General features: G+C 39.7%; 1 protein-coding gene across 1 annotated transcript in view; it reads left to right on the top strand.

Moving 5' to 3' along the window:
* Positions 1 to 12,115, top strand: part of pdgfc (platelet derived growth factor c) — a 50,454-nt gene extending 38,339 nt beyond the window's left edge. Inside the window, exons 4-6 of the mRNA XM_010899818.4 lie at positions 9,062 to 9,263; positions 9,646 to 9,863; positions 10,416 to 12,115. Of these exons, the coding sequence (XP_010898120.2) occupies positions 9,062 to 9,263; positions 9,646 to 9,863; positions 10,416 to 10,529 (534 nt within the window). The 3' untranslated portion in view covers positions 10,530 to 12,115. The remainder of the gene's footprint in view (positions 1 to 9,061; positions 9,264 to 9,645; positions 9,864 to 10,415) is intronic.
* The last annotated feature ends 925 nt before the right edge of the window (positions 12,116 to 13,040 follow it).

Here is a 13,040-nt window from a genome sequence, read left to right on the forward strand (position 1 = left end):
ACAGAGATAACCAAAAAAAAAACGTCCCTTTTGTGATCAGGCACTGCTGTCCATCCCGTCTGTTGTCGACGACAGGGAAATGGCGGTGGAGGGTTAATGGCGGTGGTGTTGGGTAAGGTTGAGATCGCGGCTCAGGACAGATCGTCCTCTAGACTGTCAGACACCTCGCGGGCCAGCTGACCTTGGTTCGATCATTGGATGGATTGTAGAGTTGAAACAGGGCCTTGTGTCTAGTACAGTATAGCAATATTCTGTCTCTGTATTTTCTCTCTGTCTTTTCTCTCTTTCTCTTTTTTTCTCTTTTCTCTATCGCCCTCTCTTTTCTTGGTTCCTTCCACCCCCTCTCTCTCTCTCGGTTCAGTCAGGCTTTTTTGGCAAGGACTCAATACTCCCGATTTAGATCAAGAAAGGATTGGATCGTATTTCTCAGTCTGTTTACATACCACATCTTGCATCCTTTTTGTTTCTCCTCTTCATGCCTTAATAATCGCTCTCTCACTGTCCAGTCCCCTCCTCCCCCCTCCCTTTCTCTTTCTCTACATCCTATCCCTCCTCCCAGACCACACACATAGTGGCTCCTTTTTAACTGCCATTTCAGATGAGCCCAGAGTTAACTGAAACGAACACTACCATGTTTTAGCCTGTCAGGTTGTATGATGTACACCTCACTCTAGATAAACAGCTCTCCCCTTCATTAATATGTAATGGCCTGCAACACATTCAAATCATTTTGGTTCCTGAGGAGGACGAAAGGGAAAAGGAGGTCAGCTATATTGCTTCTTATTATCAGCTTTTTTCATTTTTTTTCATTCGGATTTACAGCTTCTATTGGGTTTATTATTACTTAGTTATTTTTCTTTTATTAACTCTGATCCTTTTGGTAGATAACTTGAATTTCCAGTTGTGTTTTCTTACAAATACTGTAAGTTAACTTTACAATGCTTTTTGGTTTTCTGAAGAACACTGCTGCCAAATGTTATATTTCCAATAACTTCACATTCTACCCAGAAGTATCATATCAAGCTGGTCTTACTAGGAGCTGAATCCGTATTCTCCTGTTTAGTTTTCTAGTTGATGAGTTTAGATTTTTCATTGAGTCTGTGTAATTACATTCTGTGTTTTCACAGTTTTGCAAATAAAATAAAAAAACCTGAAGTGGTTTGGTGGTCTGACTCTCCAACAAATGCATTTACATTTTTATATTTTATATATTCTCCAGAAATTATTTTTATTAGTATTTATTTTTTCCTGTGTTATACTGAAGGAGTTGTATAGGAGGGGAGTTTTGGCTTTGTCTCTGGCAATTCATCAGAAGAGGTGTGGTGGCATCATGAGGGGATAAATATAAATGTACAATAGGGGTGAATACTGTGTAAAACATTTCTGCATTGCTGCCTCGCTGTCTTTTCCATGGTACTGATTATTTTTAGGGGTTAGTCATTTGTGTCTTTCCCATTTGAAAATTTTAGTTTGGAGACTATGCAGTGGAGCACATTATAAGTGCTGCAATCAGTAGAGCAGAAAATTCTGTCTGAGTAAATCATGTGGATGGGAAAATCTCTGTAATGCATCCACAAGCTGACAGAAATACATATTCGGGCTGCGGTTGCTGAACTTCTTGACTCTGTTGGCTTCTCAGGTGATTGTCTGGGATTTGTAGTCTTTGCACTACACTGGGATTGCATGGACATTAGCTACTGGATTTGTTGTAAGCATGTTCAGATTTGATTTAGATTTAAACAAAAGCTGCAAGTAGAGGGAGTTCACACTTGATTTACAAGCAGTGAGTGTATCTATACAGTATTTGATCCATCTATTCCACCTATCTATATACCCACCCACCCAACCATCCACCCATCCACCCTCCCTTTCATCCATTCACTGCATCAACCACCACCTGTTCACCATACATCCACCAACTTTCATCCATTTACCAATACAACCAATACAACCCACCCACCCATCCACCCCTCCATCCATCCATCCATTCACCTATCCATCCATCTACCCCTCATCCACCCATCCACCTACCCCTCATCCACCCATCCATCTACCCCTCATCCACCCATCCATCTACCCCTCATCCACCCATCCATCTACCCCTCATCCACCCATCCACCCACCCATCCATCTACCCCTCATCCACCAATCCATCTACCCATCCATCTACCCCTCATCCCCCCATCCATCTACCCCTCACCCACATATCCATCTACAGTTGTTGCCAAAGTATAGGTACCCTTGCACATTCTTCAAATAATTGACATAATAATTTTTGCAAATGATTAGAAATATAGTAGGGTCTCCACAATTCTTTATTTCACTTTTCATTTTACAGATCCTTGTTTTTTAATTCTGAACCTAATATACAGTGGATATATAAAGTCTACACACCCCTGTTAAAATGCCAGGTTCTTGTGATGTAAAAGAATGAGACGAAGATAAATCATGTCTGAACTTTTTCCACCTTTAATGTGACCTATAACGTGAACAATTCAATTGAAAAAGAAACTGAAATCTTTGAGGGGGAAAAATTAAAAACTCACAATAACCTGGTTGCATAAGTGTTCACATCCTTAAACTAATATTTTGTTGAAGCACCGTTTGATTTTATTACAGCACTCAGTCTTTTTGGGTAGTAGTCTATCACCATGGCACATCTTGAAGTGACAATATTTGCCCACTCTTCTTTGCAAAAGCGCTCCAAATCTGTCAGATTGCGAGGACATCTCCTGTGCACAGCACTCTTCAGATCACCCCACAGATGTTCAATTGGATTCAGGTCTGGGCTCTGGCTGGGCCATTCCGAAATATTAATCTTCTTCTGGTTAAGCCATGCTTTTGTTGATTTGGATGTGTGTTTTGGGTATTTGTCGTGATGAAAGGTGAACTTCATCTTCAGCTTTCTAATGGATTCCTGAAGGTTTTGTGCCAAAATTGCCTGGTATTTGGAACTGTTCATAATTCCCTCCACCCTGACTAAGGCCCCAGTTCCAGCTGAAGAAAAACAGCCCCAAACATGATGCTCCCACCAACATGCTTCACTGTGGGTATTGTATTCTTTGGGTGATGTGCAGTGTTATTTTTGTGCCAAACATATCTTTTGGAATTATGGCCAAACAGTTCAACCTTGGTTTCATCAGCCCATAACACATTTTCCCATGTGCTTTTGTATTTGCAAACTTCAGCTGGGCTTGGATGTTTTTGTTTGTGAGAAAAGGATTCCATCTTGCCACCTTACCCCACAGCCCATTCATATGAAGAATACGGGAGATTGTTGTCACATGTAGCACGCAGCTAGTACTTGCCAGAAATGTCTGCACTTCCTATAATGTTGCTGTAGGTCTCTTGGAAGGCTCCCTGACCAATTTTCTACTCGTCTTTTCATACATTTTTGAGGAACGTCATGTTCTTGGTAATGTCTCTGTTGTGCCATATTTTCTCCACTTGATGATGACTGTCTTCATTGTGTTCCATGGTATATCTAATGCTTTGGAAATTATTGTGTACCCTTCTCCTGACTGATATCTTTCAACAATGAGATACCCCTCTGATGCTTTGGAAGCTCTCTGCGGACCATGGCTTTTGCTCTGAGATGCAACTAAGAAAATGTCATGAAAATCCTACTAGAACAGCTGAACTTTATTTGTGATTAATCAGAGACACTTTAAATGATGGCAGGTGTGTAATGACTTCTATTTAACATGAGTTTGAATGTGATTGGTTTATTCTGAACACAGCCACATCCACATTTATAAGAGGGTGTTCACACTTTACTGAGACCCAGCTTTCTGACGATTAGTTTACAGGGACGTAGGCTATGGTGGCATGGGCCTTGTACTTCTTGGTAACATTACATATGGAGGAGACAAGAACATCCAGGTCATTGTAGATTGAATTAATCTTGAGATGACCTTGCATGACTACCAACTGGTGTCTGATGTCATCAAGCATTTCTATTGTATTCTTTGTTTCCTCCATTCTCATTGCTTTACACATGGGAGGTCAGTTCCAAAGTAAAGGAGTTTGAAAACTACTTCTAGGGCCGTTTTAAGATTTTTTACAAGGATACAAATGACCAACATTTGTGTTTTTGTTCAAATACAAACCAAATAAACACATGCTTGCTACCTACAGATTTATGAATTCTATCACATTTGTACAAGAAATGGCACATGCATTAATGCAAGTGTGTTAATGTTTAAATTATTTTATTTGTATAGCATGTTTCTAGTACCATTACACAAAGTGCTTCACACACAATTTAAATAGAAATACATAAAAATAATCATTAAAAAAAATATATAAAAACATGTATTTTAACCATGACTGTATATATTCACCACCCATCAAGCATCCAACATCCACAATTCATCATCCAGCCATCCCTCCAACCACCCCTCCATCCACACGTATCTTAATAACTGATATTGATAGATAGACTGAGTAAGAACAAGATGACCTGTTACGACTCCATGTTGTGCCAGCAATAGTGTTTACTGGCGGAAATCATAAGAGGAGAGGTTCGCTTCGGCTTGGCTTCTCTGTTAGCATTCCTTCAGCCCTGTAAGGCCCGAGTGAACAGCAGCACTGTTTCTATGTGGTAAACCAGTGCTACTGAAACCTCAGGCTGTGGGGGCAGCAGCTGAGTTTATATTTAAACAAGCAATAATTCCTCTTTACCACTTCCATGGTGAGGGGAAAAAATTAATCCTGGTCTGTAATTCGCAGGAAGAGATTTTGGAAAAGCTAAAGGGCCAGATGAAGATGTTGTTAAAGCACAGCATGGCTCTGAAGAAATAGAACAAGGAGAGAAAAAAAGGAAAGTAACAGAAATTCCATTGTCTCCCGAAATTATTAGTTTTTCACACTATACCTTCAGTAAGTTGGCACTGGTTCTTTGCCCTACTGAGGTCTGATGTGCCCAGAGCCACTTTGGAGAAACTGAGATACAACATGAAATTTACCTTGTGCAGTGGAATAAAGACAGATGAATGAAGAGGCACTCGTGAAAGAATATGACAGAGACTGGCAATGCCATGCAGGGTTCCCAAAAGACAAGGATTTTGCACTGCCAAAATGAAGTCGCTTTTTATACCAACCTCAATTGCAGAGTGGTTGATGGACCAGAACGGTTGTTTAAGCACAAAAGACTCAATTTATTTTGCCGGATGCTTTGTCGTGTGGAAAAGTGGTTTTCAACTCTATGTAAAATTGTAGACATTGTATTTTGGAAGCCTCTCAATATGTTATTTTGAAGTTGTTAGATGAACCTGACATTTAGATACCTGAAATAAATCAGTGTGTTTGTACAGCTTTTTTGGCTTAGATATAGGTCATTAGCTATAAAAATAGAAAACGTTGTCTGCATAGTCATGAGTTTGTAAACAATGTTCTTCTTTTATCGAAGTGACATTTTCAAAATTGGCAGAGTTAATTTTAGCAAAGTGTGTAAATACAGTGGCCTCTGTAATTATTGAGACAGTGGAGAATTTTTTCTCTTTTTGGGCCTTAGGCGGGATTGAAGAAAGTGTTGTCATTTCTAAATGGAAAAGTACTTTGTACACAAACACCCTCAAATAAAGGTTTAACATTTACTGTATATTTAACCTTTTGAAACCACAGCTTTCAAATATATACACTGCTCTCCAGTATTGTACCCCTTGGTAGATGAAGATGAGAGAAAAAGACAATCAACAAAATGTAGTTGTTTTTTTGATCAGCGAGACCTTCAACCATCAATCAAATGTTTTTTATAAAGGTCTTTTTACATCAGCAGTTGTAAAGTGCTTTTACAGATATCTAGCCTAAAATCTTCAACTCAGAATATCAAAGAAGTGTAACCTTTAATTTAAATACTATTGTTAAAATAAAAAATAAAAAATTAAATCAGCGTCCTCCCATTGCCAAAATAAGAGCATTGAGTTTTCTGGTATAATGTTTGAAGTGATGGAAGAATGGAATGGAAAGGAATGTGTGACCAGAACCTCTCCAGATCCTTCAGTCTTTGGTTCTCACTTGGGGACTCTTCAGCTCGTCTGACGGGTTTTCAAGGGTTTCATGTCAGGTGCCTGGGATTCCCATTGCAAAAACTTCATTCTGTGATCAAAGAGATTTTTTTGTCTTGATCTGGAGGAATGCTTTGGATCAGTCCAGTTGGAAGATTCAACAATGCCTCAGATTTAGCCTCCTGGCAGAGACAGACATATTTTGGAAAATATATATAAAATGTCCTGGTATTTAATAAAGCCCATGCTGCTATTTCGAAATAAGGTTCAAAATGGCTAGATAACGTCACAAATCAAATATTTTCTGCATGACAATCTCTCCTTTTACGCCAAACACACCTCGGGTGTTTGCAACCAAGAAAACAACACTTTGGTCTCATCTGACTGTAGAATCTGATTCCAATCAAAGTTCCAATGATGTTGAGCTAACTACAGGTGCTGACATTAATGTCTTGATGAGAGAGGAGACATTCTTCTGGAAAGATGTCCAAATCGCTTGTTAGCAATAAGGTGGCATCTTGTGGTCGTTTTGGGGACTTAATGAGCCCAAGATTTAACCAACTTCTGTAACTCTCCCACTGCGATCAATGGCAAAACTTTTACCTCTCAAACCACACGCCCTAGTGTGCTTGAGGGAAAAAATACCCCTTGGGTCTCTTACTGGCTGTTTCATCACAGCACCAGATGATTTAAACTTAATATTTGTTGCCCTAATAGTGAAGAGGGGTATTTTCAGCCATGTATTTGTTTTCTTTTCAGCCATTGCCTAATTTATGTCAAACAGTTCATGTCAAATATATACCTTCACACAATTTTTCTTTTGTTGCAACATTCATATATTTATGTAAAACATTTTTGTGCAATATTTCCTAGCAGTGGAGCTGCTCACATTTCTCCACAGTATGCAACTCTGCAGAACGTGTCCATGGCCTGCACAATGAGATTGGTTTAGTTGATACATTTTATGGATTCTCTGTCAGGAAATGTTCAGTGCCTCCTGACAAAGTGTGTGTCATGTATATGTACATATTTCCATCCCAGTACCTTGTAGTTCTCCACTATTGCTCCTTATTCCCCATACGCTGTCCAATCTTCTGTCGTTTCTGGCAAGAGTTGCTCTCCGGGCCCGTTCTCTGCAATTTGAAACACATTTTTAGTAAGGTCTGCAGAAAACAACAGACTTGGTTCCTTGTTAGGGTTGAACACATCCTGATATTAGTTCTTAACTGTTGAAAGAAAAAATAACCCAGGAACCCTAAAAAAGTTACATTGTAACATCTTAACTGCAGTTATGAGGCCAAATATTTGCCGGGTTGCTATGCAAGAGGACACAACTTAGCTACGAGAGGTAAGTTGATAACTACAAATAAATTGGCTGAAAGATTGTCTCAGTTCCATCACGTTTTGTGAGTATTTGCAATTCATTTAAAAAAAAAAAAGAAGAATGTTGTCAGTGTCATTAATATTGGAAAGTGGGTGGATAATGCTGGTTGTTCAAATAGAAACATTGTCACTCAAACAAAATCCTAGGCCTTTCACTTTCAGGCCCCTGTGGGAGTTGTTCTGCCCCTGACTATATTCAACACATTTATAAATATTTTGGGAAGAATCTCAGCTGCCATATCACTAGTCCCATAATGGATGACAGCTTGAGCTCTTGAGCTACACCTGAACAAGTCCAACTCAACTAAAGCTACCTGTCCTGATGACCAGACTTTCCAAACCGCAACAATTCTAGCTATGAAAGCCTCTAAAATTCATGCCTGTCAGAAGTTATGGTGGCTCTTTTAGGTGCTTTGCTCCCCAATGCCCTTTAGCAAGGCCTCTCATCTCCTTCCCAGAGCTGTATTCACTACATATCATCGGTCTCTGAAAGACTGCTTGGCTACTGCCTCTGAGGCTGTGCTCACAGAGTGCCCTTAATTGGGGGAGGGTAGCACCATTGAGATTCACAAGCTGTTAATGGTTTCCATTCCACACTCCCACCTGCTGCCAGGACAAGAGAACAGTGAATGGATTCACAGTGAGAAGAAATCTCCCCCCAAAAATGTGTCATAGTAATCCAGTGGCGTGAGTTTGTTTTCCTTCCATGACCTCCCTACACAATTCTGTCAGGCTCATGATTTTATTAATGTTTAATTTATCAATATGCATGACCTGTACATCGGAATGAATATTCCCATCACATTCGACACATTCGACCGCGTGCACTTGCCTCACAGGGCAATGTTCAAAGTTCAAATTTAACAGCAATGTACATACACCAGGAACCATCAACATCAAAGAGCTGTAAACCACTCCACGTAAATATATTTGCACGAATTTTGGACTTTTTCCATGACATGTAACATTGCCTCTCTAATCCCCTCATGCGTTGGCAGCAACAACGTGTGCCACATTCCGAGTCCTCCAACTGTCATTTCAGAGGGTATTACATGGCATTATGTCATCTGGGACTCAATACCAATCCAGTGTCAAGTAGTTTTTTGCAGATTCATGCATTTTTAGACATTAGAAATTCTAAGTCGCGCATCGCAAAGTTGTTTAGTCAAGGCTTTTGATACGCTGTCCTATTATAGGTGTCTGGATCCCAAGAGTAATCAGTGTACCAAAACCAAGTTACATTATGTGCTGAAGTGTCCATGTCATCAGGATTCGCAAGAAATCACAGCGATTCGTTCAGTGTGTCTGTGGCTCAGCAAGAAAACAACCGCTCATAGGTGTTATAACTTCTATGTCAACGGTACTGTAGGTGTATTTGAGGTAAATCTATCTGAATGAAGACTCTGGGATTCTGTGTGGGTGCCAAGCAATGCTTTGTTTTTGGGTTGTGTAATTCACTGTTGCACAATCACAGTTATATAAAGCTTACATTACATGTTAGTCGATTCACTGGTGTTACCTGTATTATTCAGTTTAAAACTCCCAATAAATGCAGTTATTGTATGGGGCTCTTGAAAACATCCATTACATGAGGCGTAATTCAAAACCATGAGGCGGAGTTTCTAACAACTTTTCTACTCTGTCCTCCCTTTTTGACGGTGTTCTTATAGATTTCATCGAAGCCTCAGGTAACGCCACCTCCATCTCTCCAGAGCGCGGATGTGCTGTCCGAGGCTGTGGCTGGTCTTAGCACTGTGGAGGAAGTCATGAAGTACCTGGAGCCCGAGCGATGGCAGCTGGACATGGATGAGCTGTATAAGCCCACTCGGCACATCCTAGGAAAATCTTTCCTCCTCAACAAGAAATCCAAAGGTACAGTGACTGTGGTAAAGTGATCTGCAGTTAGGCTCAAAACTCTGTGGGCAGCTTCATTGAAAAGAGAACAGTTTCACGATTTTTAAAACGGCTATTAAAATAGTAGCAATTGATGCACTCTTTGTAGTTGAGTAAAATGTATTTCAATATTTTCAGCGATACTGTGTTCAAGACCATTGCAGTAATTTAAAGGTTGTTGGTTCTAATCCCTGAGCCGACATGGTGAGAAATGTAGTAGTTCTGTCCCTTTGGAAGACCGTTCACCCAAATTGCTCTCAGGTCATTGCTGTAAATAAGAATGTGTTGTTAGCATACTTACCAGGTAAAATAATGGTAAAAAACAACAACATTGATCAATAACTGGGATTTTTATTCCCAGGAATGGATCTCAATCTGTTGAAAGAAGAGGTGAAGCTGTACAGTTGCACGCCACGCAACTTCTCAGTCTCCCTTCGTGAAGAGCTCAAGAAGACAGATGCCATTTTCTGGCCTAGCTGCCTCCTGGTGAAGCGATGTGGGGGCAACTGTGCCTGCTGCTCACACCGTTGCTACGACTGCCAATGTGTGCCCACAAGGATCGTGAAGAAGTACCATGAGGTAAGAGTGTGGCATGGGAAACTTTTAATAAAACTATGTAGTTCAAATATATCTTCATTATCAGTACAGGATGAGCTGGAAAACCAGGAATGGTCCCAAAAAGCTTTTTGGAAACCTGATCATTCTGGGAAAGTTATATAATGTTTGTAACTTTTGGCTGGAATCAGTGAAACGACCAGCCAAGTAACTTTGGGTGATTAAAATGTGATATGGGTGTATTACTAATCTGTCGAATCTGTAGCGTAGATCAATCATGAAACAACAGTTTGAAATAATGAGCAGCATTAGTTCCGGTGTTGGGAGGGGAGATTTGGCCTCTGGACGTGCTGGTGATTTTAGAAGAGGGGGAGCTTCTGGTTCTGATCTGATCTGGTTCTGAACCCAGAACTTAATAGAGCTTCTGGCTAGTTACGTGAGAATTTAGCTTTGGGTTCTTAGTGTTTCAAAAATTCATAATTTAACAATTTCTGGCATGGACAATGTTGCAAGTTGTTTCTGGTGGAGCAACCTGTTTCAGTCCACATTCCTAAAGCCCTTTTCTACTCTGCGAAGGTCCTCCTGCTGAAGCATCGTAGTGGAGGACGAGGCCTTCAGAAGTCCATAGCCGATGTTTCCCTGGAGCACCACGAGGAGTGTGCCTGTGTGTGCAAGGACGACTGGGACTGATCTAAAGCTGTTTGTAGCAGCGCCACTGACTTCCCAGGAGACACTTGAGAGGGAGCAAATGAGTCTGTTTTGCTTGCACTACTATCCTCCTGCTAATTAAATGAGAGTAAAAAAAAAACTGACTGGATCTACTTCCTATGTGGATGGATCTGGCCGCTGTGGACTACTTTTGGTTGGCTTTGAGTGCAGTAAGGGGCAGGAGATTGATAAGACTGAACTTGAATGGCGGATCAAACAAATGATTTGCTCTTGGAAGGCTCTCTCTCTCTGCTTCTAATAGATAAGTAGGTGCTAAGAGACATCTTTTGGCAGCCTCAGTCTAAGTAGCCATTCTTGTTAAAAGTCAACACACGTGGCCTGACAGTTTCTCAGAAAATGTATTTTTCATTCAAGTACTTTTATCATGTACTTAAGTGAGCTGCTTCTTGGCCAATCCTTCTGGTACTTTATTATTCATATTAGAAGAAAGGTCCTTTTTTTATCAGTGATTCCCCAGTTCTTTTCCCTCTGTTTTCAACAGTTATATCTCTGGAGTGAATTAATGATTATATTGTTGAGTCTTACTGGTGCAAACTGTATTATGTGTAAATATTTCATTTTAATGGGTTTCTTATGTACCATCATATTTTTCTACCAAAGAAACTCTTATTAATTGTGGAAATACAGTTGCACACTATCTGGTTCTTGTGTTTTTAGTGTGTTTTAATGTACATACCGTCTCAGCAAAGGCGTCAAATCCGCTTGCTTCAGAACTTAGTATAATCCCAAGTAGTGCTTGGAACACTAGATTATTAGCTATTAGATATTTATTTGTTCAATGGAAGGGAAGTTGTTGTCCAATGTTTTTTCATGCTGAAATTGTAGTTACTCAGTTACTGTAGTAGTCATTTGCACACTAGGTGCGTGTGCATCTTCAGTGTTATTCATTTCTATGACCACACCTGGGAGTTCTCTTGTCTGCATACCAAAGTTATTGAACATGATGGCTGATGATGTATTGTGTTGTGTGTATCAGACAGAACTAATAAATCAGCACCACCGAGCACACCGCCACACGGACAAACGCATGTTGAATTCCCAATGTGTTATCACTTTGCCTTCAGTCATCTAGAAGCAGAACTCCAACAGATTATTTTTTTTCCCTTTGGTTACGTTGCAGCCCATGAGTTCAAATGGGAATACAGCGTCAGATTATGTTTGTTTATTCAACACAGCTGTTGTTTAATATCAAAACCAAATGACCTGAAGTGCATTTTGTACGCACACGATGCTGTACTGAACAACCCATTGGAAAAACATTTGAATATAGTCTGCTACATCACATGGCCACACCCTCACTACTCTGGCCATGGTTCATCCACCAAACAGGAGAAAACCTACAAACCTACAAATTGTAAAGAAAAACAGAATGCAATGATGTACAAATCATTTAAACCCTATATTCAATAGGAAATGGTACAAAGACAACATATCAAATGTTGAAACTGAAAAATGTTATGTCAAAAATAATGTCAAAAACATATGCCCGCTTTGAATTTGATGCCATTGACACATTTAAAAAAAGCTGGGACAGGACCAACAAAAGACTAGAAAAGTTGCATTATGCAAAAAAAAAAAGACATCTCCCAACTAATTAGGTTAATTGGCAACAGGTCAGTAACACAATTTATATAAAAACAGAATTCCAGAGAGGATTTCAGAAGTAAAGATGGGGAGGGGTTCACCACTCTGTGAAAGACTGCACAGGGGAATAGTGCAACAATTTAAGAATAACGTTTCTCAAAGTAAAATTGCAAAGAATTTGGGGATCTCATCATCTATGGTACATAATATAATTAAAGATTCAGAAAAATCTGGAGAAATCTCTGTACGCAAGGCACAAAGCTGAAAACCAATATTGGATGGCCGTGAGCTTTGAGCCATCAGGTGACACTGTATTAAAACAGACACAATTCTGTAGTGGACTTCACTGCATGGGCTGAGGACAGGTGTAAAAAAAAAAAAATATTCACGTGCATGCAAACGTAGCTTTCAGCTGGTGTAAAATAGTACTTGAACTGATCAAAGTTTTCCCATTGGTAATATACTTAAGGAGGTTTCCAGAATGTCTGGTCATTTCTTTGGCTTTGTACCAGGATTGCATATCTTAGACCACGTTTTGATAAATTATTTAATCAGTGAACAGAAATTCATAGTTATGTGTTTAGTTTTCCGAAATTCAACATGTCGTTTTCATAAAAAAACTGTTTTGCTGTTTCTGTAAGTACCACTGCCCAGAATTGTAATTGTCTTTATCAGTACTCAGTCAGGTATAACAGGAAAATGTCTTCACATATAGAGAAAGAAGTTGGTTACTTCTACTTTAAAGTTGCTTTGGGTTAGTTATCTACAACTTTGTAACCTGCCAATAAAGTTTCGCTGTGGTGTTGGGTGAGGCCTATACATTCATATCAGTTGGGATCCTCCACTGTCATTATCTTGCCTTATTTCTACAGGGGATTGTTTGTGCTG

The sequence above is a fragment of the Esox lucius genome, chromosome 4, assembly GCF_011004845.1.
Source record: "Esox lucius isolate fEsoLuc1 chromosome 4, fEsoLuc1.pri, whole genome shotgun sequence".
NCBI lineage: Eukaryota > Metazoa > Chordata > Actinopteri > Esociformes > Esocidae > Esox > Esox lucius.